The sequence below is a fragment of the Physella acuta genome, unplaced genomic scaffold (genome assembly GCF_028476545.2).
Source record: "Physella acuta isolate Inbredline_101_S28 unplaced genomic scaffold, ASM2847654v3 ptg000455l, whole genome shotgun sequence".
Lineage (NCBI taxonomy): Eukaryota > Metazoa > Mollusca > Gastropoda > Physidae > Physella > Physella acuta.
In genome coordinates this window covers 237501-258576 of record NW_026731974.1, presented here as the reverse complement: position 1 = coordinate 258576, position 21076 = coordinate 237501, and the positions used below count along the sequence as shown (strand labels likewise).

The 21076-nt window shown below is 42.9% G+C and overlaps 3 protein-coding genes and 1 long non-coding RNA gene across 4 annotated transcripts in view; 2 read left to right on the top strand and 2 right to left on the bottom strand.

Moving 5' to 3' along the window:
* Positions 1 to 700: 700 nt before the first annotated feature.
* LOC131943428 (uncharacterized) lies at positions 701 to 12993 on the top strand. The gene is made up of 3 exons (XR_009386890.1): positions 701 to 774; positions 12100 to 12237; positions 12700 to 12993. It is a non-coding gene; the product is annotated as an uncharacterized LOC131943428 (long non-coding RNA).
* Positions 12994 to 14974: 1981 nt separating this feature from the next.
* LOC131943427 (adenosine receptor A3) lies at positions 14975 to 16883 on the top strand. Its single transcript, XM_059303553.1, has 2 exons — positions 14975 to 15073; positions 15640 to 16883. Exon 2 carries the CDS (start codon positions 15685 to 15687, stop codon positions 16771 to 16773), a length of 1089 nt encoding a protein of 362 aa, XP_059159536.1. The 5' UTR covers positions 14975 to 15073; positions 15640 to 15684; the 3' UTR covers positions 16774 to 16883.
* Positions 16884 to 20619: 3736 nt separating this feature from the next.
* LOC131943418 (protein mono-ADP-ribosyltransferase PARP14) overlaps positions 20620 to 21076 on the bottom strand; it is an 8443-nt gene continuing 7986 nt past the window's right edge. The window contains exon 7 of the mRNA XM_059303543.1: positions 20620 to 21035. The gene's annotated coding sequence lies outside the window, so the exon portion shown is untranslated. The remainder of the gene's footprint in view (positions 21036 to 21076) is intronic.
* The window catches only part of LOC131943425 (putative E3 ubiquitin-protein ligase DTX2), a 1891-nt gene continuing 1714 nt past the window's right edge, over positions 20900 to 21076 (bottom strand). Inside the window, exon 3 of the mRNA XM_059303551.1 lies at positions 20900 to 21035. Coding sequence (XP_059159534.1) covers positions 20900 to 21035 — 136 coding nt within the window. The remainder of the gene's footprint in view (positions 21036 to 21076) is intronic.

Genomic DNA, 21076 nt, shown 5'->3' with positions numbered 1-21076 from the left:
AGTTTTTTTATGCTGAAGTATCGAGTTATGTTTGCCTTTTCTAAAATGCAAAAAAAAAAAAATAATAATAATAATAATAACATAACATGTCTTAATTCAAGATGACCAAGAAAAAGTAGTAGCAAGTCTGGAATAACAGTGTTTCTTTCAGGTATCTCTTTGTGGGGTGGGGGCGGGGGAGGGGAGGAGGTCACAGCCTCCCTCTCCTCCAGAATGAAATAGAATTTATATAGAAAAATATATTTTTACCAGTGTCCGTCCGTCGTCATCGTTCCCCCCCCCCCTTCCCCCCCCCGCCCCCCCCCCCCCCGCCCCCGAAGAAAAAAGTCTCAAGAAACACTGAACAACATCCGTCTGTATAGCTTGTAATCATTAATGAACCTACCCTAACCTAAACTTGTCAGTAATTCATCATGTGTATACTTTACTTTTTTAAATGGACACAGTCAATTAACAATGGATGATCTTCTGTTGTAAGTTAAGGTGGGATTTATTTTCTGTAAGAAAACTCATTGAAAACGTATTTATTTTTTACATTTTGTTTTGATTCAGGCGAAGATCCTTCATCGAACCGTTATCAAGTGTATACGTGTATTATATTTTATTAACGCGAACTTTTTAAAACTCTTGATGGCGAAACAGAAATGCGGCACTACAGTGTGCATTCGTTTAAAATTTCAAAAACGGAAGTTCTTAAAACAAAGAAAATGTGCACCAGAATGCACCAGAATGCACTGTTTTGGACTTCCTTCAAAGATCTGCGTGCTCCTGAAGGTAACAGTTTTAACATTAGTCCACACTTTTCTTAATTTTATATTTTTAAATCATTTTGATTTCAGTACCTCTGTCTGTCTGCATTACATAATGTGTTTGGGTTATACCCTAAGCTATAGCTTACCGGCTTCTTACACACGCAAAAACAATTAGAACTAACATGCTGATGTGTAGGCGTGTACGCCACTGTACGCTTGTATTTTCAACAGAATTATGCTATAGTAGGCTATATTAGGGTTTATAGGTGCCTTTGCTCTACAGAGGCGTAGCAACCCTCCCCGGCGCCCGGGGACAAACTTTCGATTTGCACCCCCCCCCCCCCTCCTCAAGATTTCAGTTTGCACCCCTTCCTCAAACTTTCGATTTGCACCCCCCTCAACCTTTCAATTTATTATTCCTACCCATTTTGGCGCTCCCTAAGGTCGGCACCCGGGGACATTTGTCCCCCCGCCCCCCCCCCCCACGCCTCTGAAGCTCTAGATATAGGCTATATTAGGGCTTATAGATGTATATTCTCTATTTACAAGCTTAACACATGGACTATAGTAATGGAGATTCACTGATAACGCCATTGTATTATTGTGTTCCGTACCCACCCTCTTTACAAAAAAACAACACTTTTTATCCGATTATAAAACTAGTGCGAAAGTTGTGGCTGACGACATAAGTTCTAAAGATGTAGAGTTTCTTTCAGGTATCTCTTCGGGGGGAGCGGAGTCGCCCCCCCCCCCCCTTCTGAAGAAGGTCTAACACCCCCCCCCCCCTACCCCTTCCCGAACGAAATGGAATTTATATAGAAAATATATACTTTTAACAGTGACCGCCCCCCCCCCAAGAAATTTTAGTCCAACCCCCCCCCCCCCCCCCCGAAAATTTCAAGTGACCCCCCTCCCCCGGATAAAAAAGTCCGGAAGAAACACTTTAGAGATGACATCATGTGACAGTAGTTTGACATAGCGTAGGAAAACAGGACAGACAATGAAAGAACGTCATGAACTAACAGTTTCTTTTTCTTAATAAAAGCACAGCATAGACTACTGCAAGTATAACAGCACTGACTATCCATAAATAGTATAATTCAAATGTATCGTTCTTTTTTTTCAAAAGCTAAAGTCAACATTTTCGTAAAATTTTCAAGTCATGTTCTTATTATTTGTTTTTAAAAGTACTAATTAGATCAGTGGTTCAAAACCTTTTTTCGAGTGGCGACCCCCTTTCATAAAACGTAAGTGACCCGCGACCCCCATATAATTTCAATATGAATTATTCTTGATAACTGTTATAATACGATGAGCAAAATTACATGCTATTAACAAGCATTAACTAGCATTAACAATTAAATTTAAGAATTTAAGAATTCATCTTGTTATTCATCGGCAATGCTGGTAACATCAAGGAAAGCAGAGAATGGGTGACAATGCAGATTCTTCTTCTTTCAGCTCGGGGAAAATAACGCCGCAGTTCGTTGTCAAGAGATTCAAGATGCACAGAATCCTTTAGAAATGTTATCTATCAATCCACACTGCATAGTTTCTCAAACATGGCAGTATTTCAAATATTTATTTTTCCTCGCCAATTTTGCAGCTTTGATAAAAAAAAAATGCCAAGAGATTATCATGAAAAGAGATAATATTCGTTCCTTTATTAGGTTAAGCTTATGTTGATGTTCGAATATATCTGCTAGGTATGATACTCTCTCCAACCACACCATGTCGTTAAAAAGTATATAAAAAAGTCTTGTTTCCTTGCACTTCCAAGAGCATCTTGATTTCATCTTTCAATTCAAAAACACAATTGACATTTCCTATTGACAGCCAGCGTATTGAAGTGTAGAACCTCGTGATCTTTATTCATGTCTTTGCACATTTCTTGAAACAGACAGGTGTTTAGGACTCCAGATTTAATATGATTTACGACTTTTATTAGCAATGGAGTCGGATAAGTCTTGCTGGCGAGGGCATATGTGAATCATGCAGTGGATTCCCTTTCATTAGGGAGCTAAATCTTTTACCTTTTACTTTTTTCTGAAACCCCCATTTTGACCCAAACATGACGCACCATCCGTACAAGCCCCCCAGCCGTTTTCCCATTTTAATCCTCCAGTTTCAAAAAAACGTATTTATTTTCTCCATGATATCTTCACAAAACATCAACTCTTATTTGCTAACATCTGAATGAAAATATTTCACAAAGACAAGCAACTGCGAACACGAACTCACGTCTGTCGATTAGTCAACTTGAAAATCAAACAATGGTGAAAGCTTGATTTCATTCTAAATTTGTCTTTTAACATAAGCCGCTGAATTGTATAATTAGACAGAGATATTTATTGCATCGTTACTGCACTGGAATCCCCAAGAATTAATTTTACCATCTTCAGCATACATGGTTTGATGAGAACTTCTCCTTTGTGTGAGAGTTTTTTTGCTTGGCAATTTCTAATACTACTTCATATGATGCTTGCACTAATGCTGTGTTTTCTTGGTGAAAACGTTCTGTTCAATCAAGTCTCTGACGTTTGCAACTAGCTTCATGCCGACGAAAGAACTACATATCTTTTTTGGTGTGTTCCGAATGACGCGTCTCAAATGGACGTTTGGAAGTTTTCATAGACTCCTGACTAAGAATAACTTTGCACAGTACACATTGTTTATTCTCTATTCCATTTCCAGTGATGTTAGTAATGCCGAATTTCAAATATTTTTTCTAAATATTAATGTTTTTTATTCATTGCTAGATTTTAGTCTACCAGTTGGCGACCCCCCAGAAAGCCCTTCGCGACCCCCAAGGGGGTCGCGACCCCCAGGTTTGGAACCCATGAATTAGATAGATCTGTCTGTGATGTTTTAATAGAATCGTTTTGTTCCAGTTGACATTTTTGTTGACAGTTAGGGTTAGGATAAGGTTTTTAAAGTTTGCTGCATGGGTCTGATCAATTTCTCAAGTTTTTAAGTAAAAGATCATCATTCCTTTGTGGCCCCTGGGGAGCAAAGGGCTGCAACCACACATTTCTAGGTTCTAGATCATCATTCCTTTGTGGCCCCTGGGGAGCAAAGGGCTGCAACCACACATTTCTAGGTTCTAGATCATCATTCCTTTGTGGCCCCTGGGGAGCAAAGGGCTGCAACCACACATTTCTAGGTTCTAGATCATCATTCCTTTGTGGCCCCTGGGGAGCAAAGGGCTGCAACCACACATTTCTAGGTTCTAGATCATCATTCCTTTGTGGCCCCTGGGGAGCAAAGGGCTGCAACCACACATTTCTAGGTTCTAGATCATCATTCCTTTGTGGCCCCTGGGGAGCAAAGGGCTGCAACCACACATTTCTAGGTTCTAGATCATCATTCCTTTGTGGCCCCTGGGGAGCAAAGGGCTGCAACCACACATTTCTAGGTTCTAGATCATCATTCCTTTGTGGCCCCTGGGGAGCAAAGGGCTGCAACCACACATTTCTAGGTTCTAGATCATCATTCCTTTGTGGCCCCTGGGGAGCAAAGGGCTGCAACCACACATTTCTAGGTTCTAGATCATCATTCCTTTGTGGCCCCTGGGGAGCAAAGGGCTGCAACCACACATTTCTAGGTTCTAGATCATCATTCCTTTGTGGCCCCTGGGGAGCAAAGGGCTGCAACCACACATTTCTAGGTTCTAGATCATCATTCCTTTGTGGCCCCTGGGGAGCAAAGGGCTGCAACCACACATTTCTAGGTTCTAGATCATCATTCCTTTGTGGCCCCTGGGGAGCAAAGGGCTGCAACCACACATTTCTAGGTTCTAGATCATCATTCCTTTGTGGCCCCTGGGGAGCAAAGGGCTGCAACCACACATTTCTAGGTTCTAGATCATCATTCCTTTGTGGCCCCTGGGGAGCAAAGGGCTGCAACCACACATTTCTAGGTTCTAGATCATCATTCCTTTGTGGCCCCTGGGGAGCAAAGGGCTGCAACCACACATTTCTAGGTTCTAGATCATCATTCCTTTGTGGCCCCTGGGGAGCAAAGGGCTGCAACCACACATTTCTAGGTTCTAGATCATCATTCCTTTGTGGCCCCTGGGGAGCAAAGGGCTGCAACCACACATTTCTAGGTTCTAGATCATCATTCCTTTGTGGCCCCTGGGGAGCAAAGGGCTGCAACCACACATTTCTAGGTTCTAGATCATCATTCCTTTGTGGCCCCTGGGGAGCAAAGGGCTGCAACCACACATTTCTAGGTTCTAGATCATCATTCCTTTGTGGCCCCTGGGGAGCAAAGGGCTGCAACCACACATTTCTAGGTTCTAGATCATCATTCCTTTGTGGCCCCTGGGGAGCAAAGGGCTGCAACCACACATTTCTAGGTTCTAGATCATCATTCCTTTGTGGCCCCTGGGGAGCAAAGGGCTGCAACCACACATTTCTAGGTTCTAGATCATCATTCCTTTGTGGCCCCTGGGGAGCAAAGGGCTGCAACCACACATTTCTAGGTTCTAGATCATCATTCCTTTGTGGCCCCTGGGGAGCAAAGGGCTGCAACCACACATTTCTAGGTTCTAGATCATCATTCCTTTGTGGCCCCTGGGGAGCAAAGGGCTGCAACCACACATTTCTAGGTTCTAGATCATCATTCCTTTGTGGCCCCTGGGGAGCAAAGGGCTGCAACCACACATTTCTAGGTTCTAGATCATCATTCCTTTGTGGCCCCTGGGGAGCAAAGGGCTGCAACCACACATTTCTAGGTTCTAGATCATCATTCCTTTGTGGCCCCTGGGGAGCAAAGGGCTGCAACCACACATTTCTAGGTTCTAGATCATCATTCCTTTGTGGCCCCTGGGGAGCAAAGGGCTGCAACCACACATTTCTAGGTTCTAGATCATCATTCCTTTGTGGCCCCTGGGGAGCAAAGGGCTGCAACCACACATTTCTAGGTTCTAGATCATCATTCCTTTGTGGCCCCTGGGGAGCAAAGGGCTGCAACCACACATTTCTAGGTTCTAGATCATCATTCCTTTGTGGCCCCTGGGGAGCAAAGGGCTGCAACCCCACATTTCTAGGTTAAAGATCATCATTCCTTTGTGGCCCCTGGATAGCAAAGGGCTGCAACCACACATTTCTAGGTTCTAGATCATCATTCCTTTGTGGCCCCTGGGGAGCAAAGGGCTGCAACCACACATTTCTAGGTTCTAGATCATCATTCCTTTGTGGCCCCTGGGGAGCAAAGGGCTGCAACCACACATTTCTAGGTTCTAGATCATCATTCCTTTGTGGCCCCTGGGGAGCAAAGGGCTGCAACCACACATTTCTAGGTTCTAGATCATCATTCCTTTGTGGCCCCTGGGGAGCAAAGGGCTGCAACCACACATTTCTAGGTTCTAGATCATCATTCCTTTGTGGCCCCTGGGGAGCAAAGGGCTGCAACCACACATTTCTAGGTTCTAGATCATCATTCCTTTGTGGCCCCTGGGGAGCAAAGGGCTGCAACCACACATTTCTAGGTTCTAGATCATCATTCCTTTGTGGCCCCTGGGGAGCAAAGGGCTGCAACCACACATTTCTAGGTTCTAGATCATCATTCCTTTGTGGCCCCTGGGGAGCAAAGGGCTGCAACCACACATTTCTAGGTTCTAGATCATCATTCCTTTGTGGCCCCTGGGGAGCAAAGGGCTGCAACCCCACATTTCTAGGTTAAAGATCATCATTCCTTTGTGGCCCCTTGGGAGCAAAGGGCTGCAACCACACATTTCTAGGTTCTAGATCATCATTCCTTTGTGGCCCCTGGGGAGCAAAGGGCTGCAACCACACATTTCTAGGTTCTAGATCATCATTCCTTTGTGGCCCCTGGGGAGCAAAGGGCTGCAACCACACATTTCTAGGTTCTAGATCATCATTCCTTTGTGGCCCCTGGGGAGCAAAGGGCTGCAACCACACATTTCTAGGTTCTAGATCATCATTCCTTTGTGGCCCCTGGGGAGCAAAGGGCTGCAACCACACATTTCTAGGTTCTAGATCATCATTCCTTTGTGGCCCCTGGGGAGCAAAGGGCTGCAACCACACATTTCTAGGTTCTAGATCATCATTCCTTTGTGGCCCCTGGGGAGCAAAGGGCTGCAACCACACATTTCTAGGTTCTAGATCATCATTCCTTTGTGGCCCCTGGGGAGCAAAGGGCTGCAACCACACATTTCTAGGTTCTAGATCATCATTCCTTTGTGGCCCCTGGGGAGCAAAGGGCTGCAACCACACATTTCTAGGTTCTAGATCATCATTCCTTTGTGGCCCCTGGGGAGCAAAGGGCTGCAACCACACATTTCTAGGTTCTAGATCATCATTCCTTTGTGGCCCCTGGGGAGCAAAGGGCTGCAACCACACATTTCTAGGTTCTAGATCATCATTCCTTTGTGGCCCCTGGGGAGCAAAGGGCTGCAACCACACATTTCTAGGTTCTAGATCATCATTCCTTTGTGGCCCCTGGGGAGCAAAGGGCTGCAACCACACATTTCTAGGTTCTAGATCATCATTCCTTTGTGGCCCCTGGGGAGCAAAGGGCTGCAACCACACATTTCTAGGTTCTAGATCATCATTCCTTTGTGGCCCCTGGGGAGCAAAGGGCTGCAACCACACATTTCTAGGTTCTAGATCATCATTCCTTTGTGGCCCCTGGGGAGCAAAGGGCTGCAACCACACATTTCTAGGTTCTAGATCATCATTCCTTTGTGGCCCCTGGGGAGCAAAGGGCTGCAACCACACATTTCTAGGTTCTAGATCATCATTCCTTTGTGGCCCCTGGGGAGCAAAGGGCTGCAACCACACATTTCTAGGTTCTAGATCATCATTCCTTTGTGGCCCCTGGGGAGCAAAGGGCTGCAACCACACATTTCTAGGTTCTAGATCATCATTCCTTTGTGGCCCCTGGGGAGCAAAGGGCTGCAACCACACATTTCTAGGTTCTAGATCATCATTCCTTTGTGGCCCCTGGGGAGCAAAGGGCTGCAACCACACATTTCTAGGTTCTAGATCATCATTCCTTTGTGGCCCCTGGGGAGCAAAGGGCTGCAACCACACATTTCTAGGTTCTAGATCATCATTCCTTTGTGGCCCCTGGGGAGCAAAGGGCTGCAACCACACATTTCTAGGTTCTAGATCATCATTCCTTTGTGGCCCCTGGGGAGCAAAGGGCTGCAACCACACATTTCTAGGTTCTAGATCATCATTCCTTTGTGGCCCCTGGGGAGCAAAGGGCTGCAACCACACATTTCTAGGTTCTAGATCATCATTCCTTTGTGGCCCCTGGGGAGCAAAGGGCTGCAACCACACATTTCTAGGTTCTAGATCATCATTCCTTTGTGGCCCCTGGGGAGCAAAGGGCTGCAACCACACATTTCTAGGTTCTAGATCATCATTCCTTTGTGGCCCCTGGGGAGCAAAGGGCTGCAACCACACATTTCTAGGTTCTAGATCATCATTCCTTTGTGGCCCCTGGGGAGCAAAGGGCTGCAACCACACATTTCTAGGTTCTAGATCATCATTCCTTTGTGGCCCCTGGGGAGCAAAGGGCTGCAACCACACATTTCTAGGTTCTAGATCATCATTCCTTTGTGGCCCCTGGGGAGCAAAGGGCTGCAACCACACATTTCTAGGTTCTAGATCATCATTCCTTTGTGGCCCCTGGGGAGCAAAGGGCTGCAACCACACATTTCTAGGTTCTAGATCATCATTCCTTTGTGGCCCCTGGGGAGCAAAGGGCTGCAACCACACATTTCTAGGTTCTAGATCATCATTCCTTTGTGGCCCCTGGGGAGCAAAGGGCTGCAACCACACATTTCTAGGTTCTAGATCATCATTCCTTTGTGGCCCCTGGGGAGCAAAGGGCTGCAACCACACATTTCTAGGTTCTAGATCATCATTCCTTTGTGGCCCCTGGGGAGCAAAGGGCTGCAACCACACATTTCTAGGTTCTAGATCATCATTCCTTTGTGGCCCCTGGGGAGCAAAGGGCTGCAACCACACATTTCTAGGTTCTAGATCATCATTCCTTTGTGGCCCCTGGGGAGCAAAGGGCTGCAACCACACATTTCTAGGTTCTAGATCATCATTCCTTTGTGGCCCCTGGGGAGCAAAGGGCTGCAACCACACATTTCTAGGTTCTAGATCATCATTCCTTTGTGGCCCCTGGGGAGCAAAGGGCTGCAACCACACATTTCTAGGTTCTAGATCATCATTCCTTTGTGGCCCCTGGGGAGCAAAGGGCTGCAACCACACATTTCTAGGTTCTAGATCATCATTCCTTTGTGGCCCCTGGGGAGCAAAGGGCTGCAACCACACATTTCTAGGTTCTAGATCATCATTCCTTTGTGGCCCCTGGGGAGCAAAGGGCTGCAACCACACATTTCTAGGTTCTAGATCATCATTCCTTTGTGGCCCCTGGGGAGCAAAGGGCTGCAACCACACATTTCTAGGTTCTAGATCATCATTCCTTTGTGGCCCCTGGGGAGCAAAGGGCTGCAACCACACATTTCTAGGTTCTAGATCATCATTCCTTTGTGGCCCCTGGGGAGCAAAGGGCTGCAACCACACATTTCTAGGTTCTAGATCATCATTCCTTTGTGGCCCCTGGGGAGCAAAGGGCTGCAACCACACATTTCTAGGTTCTAGATCATCATTCCTTTGTGGCCCCTGGGGAGCAAAGGGCTGCAACCCCACATTTCTAGGTTAAAGATCATCATTCCTTTGTGGCCCCTGGATAGCAAAGGGCTGCAACCACACATTTCTAGGTTCTAGATCATCATTCCTTTGTGGCCCCTGGGGAGCAAAGGGCTGCAACCACACATTTCTAGGTTCTAGATCATCATTCCTTTGTGGCCCCTGGGGAGCAAAGGGCTGCAACCACACATTTCTAGGTTCTAGATCATCATTCCTTTGTGGCCCCTGGGGAGCAAAGGGCTGCAACCACACATTTCTAGGTTCTAGATCATCATTCCTTTGTGGCCCCTGGGGAGCAAAGGGCTGCAACCACACATTTCTAGGTTCTAGATCATCATTCCTTTGTGGCCCCTGGGGAGCAAAGGGCTGCAACCACACATTTCTAGGTTCTAGATCATCATTCCTTTGTGGCCCCTGGGGAGCAAAGGGCTGCAACCACACATTTCTAGGTTCTAGATCATCATTCCTTTGTGGCCCCTGGGGAGCAAAGGGCTGCAACCACACATTTCTAGGTTCTAGATCATCATTCCTTTGTGGCCCCTGGGGAGCAAAGGGCTGCAACCACACATTTCTAGGTTCTAGATCATCATTCCTTTGTGGCCCCTGGGGAGCAAAGGGCTGCAACCCCACATTTCTAGGTTAAAGATCATCATTCCTTTGTGGCCCCTTGGGAGCAAAGGGCTGCAACCACACATTTCTAGGTTCTAGATCATCATTCCTTTGTGGCCCCTGGGGAGCAAAGGGCTGCAACCACACATTTCTAGGTTCTAGATCATCATTCCTTTGTGGCCCCTGGGGAGCAAAGGGCTGCAACCACACATTTCTAGGTTCTAGATCATCATTCCTTTGTGGCCCCTGGGGAGCAAAGGGCTGCAACCACACATTTCTAGGTTCTAGATCATCATTCCTTTGTGGCCCCTGGGGAGCAAAGGGCTGCAACCACACATTTCTAGGTTCTAGATCATCATTCCTTTGTGGCCCCTGGGGAGCAAAGGGCTGCAACCACACATTTCTAGGTTCTAGATCATCATTCCTTTGTGGCCCCTGGGGAGCAAAGGGCTGCAACCACACATTTCTAGGTTCTAGATCATCATTCCTTTGTGGCCCCTGGGGAGCAAAGGGCTGCAACCACACATTTCTAGGTTCTAGATCATCATTCCTTTGTGGCCCCTGGGGAGCAAAGGGCTGCAACCACACATTTCTAGGTTCTAGATCATCATTCCTTTGTGGCCCCTGGGGAGCAAAGGGCTGCAACCACACATTTCTAGGTTCTAGATCATCATTCCTTTGTGGCCCCTGGGGAGCAAAGGGCTGCAACCACACATTTCTAGGTTCTAGATCATCATTCCTTTGTGGCCCCTGGGGAGCAAAGGGCTGCAACCACACATTTCTAGGTTCTAGATCATCATTCCTTTGTGGCCCCTGGGGAGCAAAGGGCTGCAACCCCACATTTCTAGGTTAAAGATCATCATTCCTTTGTGGCCCCTGGGGAGCAAAGGGCTGCAACCACACATTTCTAGGTTCTAGATCATCATTCCTTTGTGGCCCCTGGGGAGCAAAGGGCTGCAACCCCACATTTCTAGGTTAAAGATCATCATTCCTTTGTGGCCCCTGGGGAGCAAAGGGCTGCAACCACACATTTCTAGGTTCTAGATCATCATTCCTTTGTGGCCCCTGGGGAGCAAAGGGCTGCAACCACACATTTCTAGGTTAAAGATCATCATTCTTTTGTGGCCCCTGGGGAGCAAAGGCCTGCAACCCCACATTTCTAGGTTAAAGATAGAAATACTTTGTGGCCCCTGAGGAGCAAAGGGCAGCAACCCCACATTTCTAGGTTAAAGATCATCATTCTTTTGTGGCCCCTGGGGAGCAAAGGGCTGCAACCCCACATTTCTAGGTTAAAGATCATCATTCCTTTGTGGCCCCTGGGGAGCAAAGGGCTGCAACCCCACATTTCTAGGTTAAAGATAGAAATACTGAAATACGGGAGCGAGCCCAGATAAGCCCCGCCATCATAAAAGTTAATCTGGAACGACTCTACTAAATTCGAGTGTTCACAACGCCCGACTTTGGGGTTCTACAGTCTAACACTTAATGTATAACAAGTGCTAGGGGGGAGGGGGGGCCATCCATAACTGACGTCACGCTTTTTTTGGACGATTTTTACCTCCCCCCCCTTCCGTCACACATCGTCACAAAAGGCCAGACCCACCCAAAAATGACGTCACACCTCAGCCCCCCCCCCCCCCCCCACACACACAACCTCTCAAAATTGTAGTTGAATTTTTCTTAAAACATCGATATTTTTAAAAAAAATGTGTCTGACCTCTGTCAACATAGAGTATTATAATCAATTTCTATTACAACTTATTAAAACAGTTTTATAAAAAGCGAAATAACGGCTAAAATACGTTTTCTTACATTGTTATTTTAAAATGCAAAAGTGCGACGTCACACCATCTGAATTCCCCCCCCCCCCCCCCCTCTCCCCCTCATCACAAACCGTCACAAACTTACGGACCCCCCCCCCACTCCCCCAGTTTGACGTCATTTATGGACGACCACTAGGGAGAAAATGGGTATTAATAGGTTAACCGGAGATTTATCACGGAAATGTACACAAATAATATGTAACTCTTCCCCTCTAGAAATACTGTTGAATACTCCGAAAGTGTTGAGTGGAAAGAAGAGAAAAGATGGCAGGAGATTTTGTACCGGAAGAAGAATTAAAGTTGACAGGATTCCAGAAATACTTCAACAGCTACACTCTTAGAGGGCGGTTTAACGTTAGTACTTACTGTAGTTTATAATAGGTTATACTTTCAAATAGTTTACTCTTTTAAATAGTTTACTTTTAAATGGTCTACACTTTATTCTTCGGGAGGAGTGGGGGGGGGTGTACTTGAAAAGGGGAGAAGGTCGATTCAGAAAGTGGAAATGGGTGGGAGGGGGGGGGGTGGGTAATGGTTAAGGTTTATATTTTCTGGATAAATTATATAATTTTGAATGTGTCCGGGGAGGGGGGAGCAGTGGATGGGCTCCGTGGATGGTGGAGGGCAAGGATGTATCTAGCTGGATATGGCAAAAATTTAAATGTTTATACACACTTATATATAGGTTATATAGGCGCATATATATATATATATATGTATGTATATATATATATATATATATATATATATATATATATATATATATATATATATATATATATATATATATATATATACAACATTGGATTTTTTCAGTGGGTGGTACTCACCTATTCAAGCCTACTTGGCGCCTTCCTGCTCTATAAGTTCAGGAAACCAAGCGAAGCTGCGCCCAAGAAAGGGAAAAAATCCTCCGATTGTCAGCCCAAAAAGGTGGAGAAGAAACCCTGCCCACGGGTTGTCAATGACTAGAGCCTGCAGGCTTGGTACTCTTTCAGATACAATGGTGGTAACCATTCCAGGAATTCTAATTGGATAATTCTCATCTGTTAATTAAAGTAATTGTTTGTTATACAAGAGTAAATGTTTAAATAAAGGAGATTCTTAAACGGTTTTATCCCTGCTGTTTTAATGAGTGTGTTCAGACTTTAAAGGTAACATCTAACAAAAGTGAAACAATGAATGCAGGTTAATTCATCGTTATCCTTTTTTTATCTCTTTTCTGGTTTAGTGACAGATATCAATGAAGAATACAATATGTTGTAGTTTGAACGGTAAAATAGGGTTGGCGTTGCTGGGTCTTAAAGCTCATGGTTGCTAAACCGAAAAGTCCAAACTTTGAACCCCCAGGATAGAAAACACCAAAATCAAACAACTGCCGTCGTGTAGTTTGCTCTTGGATGAGCAAACTCTCTATGGTTGCAAATCCAAAAATAAAATCCTAAGTCTCGAGTTCGAATCCGGGTTCAAGTCCATAAAACGTCCCTGAGTCCACCCAGCTTTGATGGGTACCTGACTTAAGTTAGGGAAAGTAAAGTCGGGTGGATATAGTACTGATCAAATATCACTTCATATACCGAGGTCACAGAAACAGTTGAACTCTACTTTATTTGCCCTATGCAGTGGCGTAGGCAGGGGGGTTAGGGGGGTCATAACCCCCCCCCCCATAGACCCCTCGGTATATATATAAAGTATGGGGGTGTAAATCGAAAGTTTGAGGGGGGGGGTGCAAATCGAAAGTTTGAGGGGGATGAGGTGCAAATCAAAAGTTTGAAGGGGGGGGTGCAAATCGAAAGTTTGAGGGGGGGGGGGGTGCAAATCGAAAGTTTGACGGGTGGGGGGGGGTGCAAATCTAAAGTTTGTCCCCGGGTAAAAATTTGAACACCCCCCCCCCCCCCCAAGAGACGATCCTGCTACGCTACTGGCCCCATGGACTGTCCAGTGAACTTAAAACTTAACCGTCAGCCTACAGTTGGCAGACTTAGAAAAATGACTTGTCAAATGCTGATGGGGGTAAATGTGCCATACCAAGATTCGGTTTTCCGACTATTTAACTGTCGAACATAGATACACGATATTTTCCTCCATTACTTGTCAAATATTGTGGGTCTGCTTTTAGTAAATCTGGAAAAATTACATCAAATGGTGTAGGTCTACGCTCACCATATCTGAAACACTTATTTTTCTAACGTCGTACGCCAAGGTTTAGCTGACCTAAAATAAATTAATCAGAAAGTGCCTGCATATTTAAATTTGTCACATAAAATAACTTGTCTCACGGTGGATTCTGTATCTTAAAACTTTTAATACTTACATACACTTAAAAGAAAACTAAGATTACTGTGATATTAAAGCTCAAATTATTGACCGTGAAAGGCATCATACATTTTTTTGTACAACGACCAAGTTTAAAATCTACCAGGCCCACACGAAAACACTGAAATGCCGTCCTCAACTGGTTCGTCCAATAAAATCATGGTTTTTACTTGTCCTGCAATGCTTTATACAGTGGCGTAGCCAGGATCGTCTCAAGGGGGGGTGGGGGGTTCCAATTTTTACCCGGGGACAAACTTTCGATTTGCACCCCCCCCCCCCTCAAACTTTAAATTTGCACCCCCCTCATACTTTTTCTATATACCGAGGGTCCCCCCTAACCCCCCCCCCCCCCGCCTACGCCACTGCCTTTATAGTGCCGCTTCTCGTGCCACATGTCCACATCAGGACACAACAGTCTAGATGCACATTTTAATGTGGACGCCGGCAACAAAGAACCGAAGCATGTTTATAAAAATTTATTTTCTGACTGAAACAAAATACCAACATACGTTTACATCAATTTATTGACTGTAAAAAATACCAACGTATGTTTACATAATTTTTTTGTTTGACTAACAAAATTCCAACGTATGTTTACAGTTTACCTAAATTCATTGTCTAATAGCAACAAGCTAGATGTATACGGACGATGACTAGAAAAACTTTGTAGCGCACCACATGATGTGTAATTTCCACATTTTAAACTATTTTAGTGCGCACTGGTGCTTAAATTAAGTAGCGTATTTTTTAAATTTTATTTTTTAAAGAGCTTTTGTGTTAATGTCCCTAGTGTATTTTTTCCAGGCAAAGATATTTTTGTAAAGTATGTTCATAGGAAGAAGGAAATAGACAAGAGTACAACATTTTGTCTACGGTTTGAACGTTTTTATATTTAAATAATAAATATTAGAATAATTAGAACCTTAAACTGTATAATTTATAACGGTGACTTCCTGAACACTAACATTTTGCTGATTATTATTCCACCCCCTCCCCCCTTCCCTACCCTCACTCTCCACCCCCACCCCAACCAATCGTAAATCTTTAGTGACACCAAAAGAAGAAAAAAAAAAACCGACCCACACAGAGCACCGATACCAGAGGCGTAGCGACCCCTCCCTGCGCCCGGGGACAAACTTTCGATTTGCGCCCCTCCCCCCTCGAACTTTTCATTTGCACCCCCCCCCCCCCTCAAACTTTCGATTTGCAAACCCCCCCCCCCCCCCCTCGAACTTTTCATTTGCACCCCCCCCCCCCTCAAACTTTCAATTTGGCGCCCCCTAAGGTCGGCGCCCGGGGACATATGTCCCCCCCGTCCCCCCCCCCCTCGCTACGCCTCTGACCGATACCCAAGCTTGTAATGTAGTACGATCGACCAGAATATGTGTCTTTACGTTCCATTCTTTCAAATCAGTCTGTTGTTACACCCATTTGCTCCAGCGTGTCAAGTCCATCTCGTGCGCATGGCGACTTGTGTGAAGCAAGATGTCCTGGTGCAAGACCTTAGATGACCCTACCGAACCGGCCGCCCCCCAGAACTGGAGCCAGACCTACATCCAGGAAGAGTTTGAGTCACTGGTGGTGGACAAGATTTTCGTCACCGTCTGCGGCATCTACGTCGTACTGATCGGGTTGTTGAACTTGATCTCCGTGTGCGGTATCATGCTGTACCCCGGCAGTCGATCAGCCAGCAACCTGCTGCTGGTCAGCTTGACCTTCGCTGATCTACTCATGGCTTTCTACTGTCTTCCGCTGTTCATCATGAGCAAGATCAACTGGACGAAGGTGTATATTTTCTGTAATAAGTACACCTGTATTGGGATGTGGTCGGCCGTGATTTTATCGGGGTACGGCTCGCTGTGTGCGTTGTTTGTCATAGCGGTTGACCGGTACATTTACGTGGCCAGGCCCATGTATTACATACAGCGCATGACGGTGAGTCGGATACTGGCGGTCGTGCTCGTCATGTGGATCTACATCGTCGCCTTCGCGGCAGCCCCAGTACGGTGGAACAACTTCAACACAACAGAACACGACCCGTTCAAACGGTGTAATTTTTACACCAATCTTCCTCACTATTACCTGACCACCCTGTTGTGTAAGTGCTTCTGCTTGATTATAATCTCGACCTGTTTGAACATCCATTTGTGTTTGATCGTCCGCCGGCAGCTGGCCGGGGTGAGAAAGATGTCCACCGTCTCTTCCAGAGACGCCCAGGTGGTGGTGCAGCGAAAATCTAGCGTGACAAGAGCGGCTTGTTTCATGTTCGTCTACGCTATCTTGTGGCTGCCGTTCTTAGTCGTCGGTTACCTCATCGGCACCGGCACCTTCACTGGCAAGACGGTGCACGTCGTCAAAAACCTCATGCTCCTGCTGTGTTTCGGCAACTCGCTGGCCAACGCGCCCATCTACTCCCTGCTCAGACCCGAGTACCGGGCCGTGTACCGGATCATGTTACAAACGTGGCCGTGGAACTGGTCCTGGGCGCTCCGCCAGCACTTCCAGATCTCCTTGGTGCACAGGACGGTACCGAGCTTCACGAACTTAACCTGGAACTTTTCGACAGAAACTTGACACGTGACTCCTGTATAGACTCCACGTATAGACAAACCTTTAGGCGAAAGTGTCGAACATCACGTGAAAGATCCGTCCGCGTCGTTACAGTAAATGCTGCCACATTTTATATGGGGTCAATTAAACATATGTAAGATAGCTGCTATGTTTGTTTCATTTTCTTTTAAATTATTCGTTGTATTTTGTAGTCAATATCAAACGTATTATATAAAATAGTTTAAGATAAGCTAAGTGATAAGCTAGTTTCCAATGCTGGCTAGACAGTAAGTATAGTACTGCATCAAGTGCAATAACGACAACTTGAGTAAACAGTACAGGCACGCTAAGCAGAGTAAGCTTATGTGTAATATCCAGTATAGTAAAGGGCAATTATCTATGTGTACATCATATTTTTAAACATATATAGGGCTGGTAAGTAGGTCACCAACCAGATCTACGGCTCATGCAGGTTTTATTGAGCAGTAGAGCCGGTTGGTGACCTACTTACTAGCCCTATAGGGCCTACATAAATGTAGATGTAAACGTATTTGCAGTTTTATGGGTATACAGATGTTTAATTATGCCCGATTTTAAATGGTTCAGTATAGACAGGTGTAGGCCTATATCAATAATGATATTGTCTGTTTGTGTAGCCTTTATGTTTAAGCTACATATATGTCTACCTATATGTGGGGTCTATAAATGTACATAGGCCTAATTTTATACACATACATATATGTAATCTATGTTCTTGCATTGGGCGGCATTGGCCTATAAGAGTTTCTTCCAGGCATCTCTTCGGGCAGAGCCTCCCCCCTCCCCCCAAACGAAACGGAATTATATATATATTAGAATATTCTATTCTATTACTCACCCCCCCCCTAATTTTGTGATGGTGTGTGATGACGGAGAGGGGGGGGGGGGGTTAGATAGTGTGACGTCACACTTTTGCATTATAAAATAGCAATGTTAGAAAACTAATTTTAGACGTTATTTCGCGTTTTAGAAAACTGTTTTAATAAATTGTAATAGGAATTGATTAAAATACTCTATGTGGACAGAGTTCAGACAACATTTTGGAAAAATATCGTATTTTAAGAAAATTAATTTCAACCACAATTTTAAGGGGGTTGTAGGCAGAGGTGTGACGTCATTTTATGGGGGATCTGGCCTTTTGTGACGAAGTGTAACGCAGGGAAGGGGGAAGGTAAAAAAAAATCGTCAAAAAAGCGTGACGTCATTTATGGATGAACCCTTACTTTCCCTAACTTGAGTCAGGTACCCATCAGTGATATGTGAACGTCCAGCTAGCTCCAGGGCATGGGATACGAACTCTAGACTTTCCTTAAACCCATAATCTTACAGTGTTTCTCTACTTTATTTTTTGACACGTCTGCATGCTAACACCAAATGTGTGTGCTCATTTACTCACAAGACTTAAAGACTATCCATGGATGGTTGGTTGGGAACCTGTTTAATTTGTATATGGGAACTCAGGTTTCAGTTCAGAGATCTGATGGTTTAGTGGGTTTCAGTTCAGATATCTGATGGTTTAGTGGGTTTCAGTTCAGATATCTGATGATTTAGTGGGTTTCAGTTCAGATATCTGATGGTTTAGTGGGTTTCAGTTCAGATATCTGATGGTTTAGTGGGTTTCAGTTCAGATATCTGATGATTTAGTGGGTTTCAGTTCAGATATCTGATGGTTTAGTGGGTTTCAGTTCAGATATCTGATGGTTTAGTGGGTTTCAGTTCAGATATCTGATGATTTAGTGGGTTTCAGTTCAGATATCTGATGGTTTAGTGGGTTTCAGTTCAGATATCTGATGGTTTAGTGGGTTTCATTTCAGATATCTGATGGTTTAGTGGGTTTCAGTTCTGATATCTGATGGTTTAGTGGGTTTCAGTTCAGATATCTGATGATTTAGTGGGTTTCAGTTCAGATATCTGATGGTTTAGTGGGTTTCAGTTCAGATATCTAATGGTTTAGTGGGTTTCATTTCAGATATCTGATGGTTTAGTGGGTTTCAGTTCAGATATCTGATGGTTTAGTGGGTTTCAGTTCAGATATCTGATGGTTTAGTGGGTTTCAGTTCTGATATCTGATGGTTTAGTGGGTTTCAGTTCTGATATCTGATGGTTTAGTGGGTTTCAGTTCAGATATCTGATGGTTTAGTGGGTTTCAGTTCAGATATCTGATGGTTTAGTGGGTTTCAGTTCAGATATCTGATGGTTTAGTGGGTTTCAGTTCTGATATCTGATGGTTTAGTGGGTTTCAGTTCTGATATCTGGTGGTTTAGTGGGTTTCAGTTCAGATATCTGATGGTTTAGTGGGTTTCAGTTCAGATATCTGATGGTTTAGTGGGTTTCAGTTCAGATATCTGATGGTTTAGTGGGTTTCAGTTCAGATATCTGATGGTTTAGTGGGTTTCAGTTCAGATATCTGATGGTTTAGTGGGTTTCAGTTCAGATATCTGAAGGTTTAGTGGGTTTCAGTTCAGATATCTGATGGTTTAGTGGGTTTCAGTTCAGATATCTGATGGTTTAGTTGGTTTCAGTTCAGATAACTGATGGTTTAGTGGCGAAAAAAAAAACAATATCCAGAGATAGATTTTTTTTTTTTTTTTTTTTTTTATTTTAAAGAGGTACAGATATATATATATATATATATATATATATATATATATATATATATATATATATATATATATATATATATATATATATATATATATATATATATATATATATATATATACATATATATATATATATATATATATATATATATATATATATATATATATATATATATATATATATATACATATATTGTATGTGTGTGTTGGTGTGAGCATGCATGTGTGTAACTAAATACTAGCCAGCAGGTTTTAAGTAGGTTGAAGGATAGGATTAATTAATACAGTACAAGTAGGATTAATTAATACAGTACAAATAGGATTAATTAATACAGTACAAATAGTATTAATTAATACAGTACAAACTTCAACTTTATGCTGTAATTAATATTTAATAATAAATTACAGAAAAAATATTTTAAAATGATTATTTAAAAAAAAACAATAGAAATAAACAAAAAAAAAGTATTTTAAGGTTGATCAGCATCATACAGCAGGGTTTCAATCAATATTCACTTAAATGATGTATATATTGTTTCTAAAATATTCTGAGACATGTAGTTGATTATTTTTCTCATTAAATACATTTTTGCACGACTCTGTTGTGATGTTTATATTTTAATAAAAACTTTGTGCACATTTTATGAAAATCAAATAATAAGGTTTAAATATAACTTTTTTTAAATGTTCACTTTATTTTCAATTTTTTTTTGCAATACAAAATTTTTTATATAATATTTTATGTCTACTGTTGCTTTTAGCAGTCTTTTTGTATTAGTAATTTTCCAATATTTTTTGCTACAGTAAAGTAGTGTACACAGCAGTGAATTCATTTCAAAATCAATAGATATGACATTTTAAAGTTGATATTTTTTTTATTCACAACACAACCTTTGCATTTGTTATTGATGAAAGACTAATAGAAATGAGTATAAGATTATTATTGAATGTAAAAGATTGTAATATTATTATAAAAGTCAGGAAAATAATGTAGACAATAAAATAGCTGTATTATATCTAATAACATACATTAAAAAATTTAAAATATTTCTTTATATTTAACAAAAAACTATCTTTCTGTTGAATGTAAAATACATTGAAGGTTAATTAATAATTATTAGTTCCATTCCAGTACAGTTAATAAAAAATTGTCATTAAGGATGTAAATTCTCAAATGAGTAATCTATTTATATATCTAAAAAAAAAAAAAACTTTCCATATTCACCACATAAAAAAAAACAATTCAAATATTAGTGAAGTCTATCATTTCTTTAGTAAACTACAATGTTTAGATTTAAAACAACTAAAATTTTATGTAAATTAAAAACAATGGTGTGTATAAAATACAACTTTTGTTAATTTACAGTGGTTTATACATCTCTATCTTAATGTGAAGGATTCAATCTTGAATAATTTTCAAAATAAATAAATAAGTAGCTTCCAAATCCCTAATTATGAGCTACTTTGTTATAAATTAGTAGCTTCCAAATCCCTAATTATTAGCTACTTTATTGTTTAATCAGTTGTTGTCTTAGCTTTTCCCAATCATCCAGCTCCTCCTGTGTCAAGTTATCCATGGTAACACCTTTGGCATTCAGCTCAGCCGTGACCTTCTTCAAGTAATTTGGCACTATGTGTTGGTTTCTGTACAAAGAAATGTAATATACATTTACTATTATTCTAAA

Bases quoted from the DNA above. Each gene is read 5' to 3' on its own strand.
- LOC131943427 (XM_059303553.1), top strand. From the start codon at position 15,685: ATGTCCTGGTGCAAGACCTTAGATGACCCTACCGAACCGGCCGCCCCC.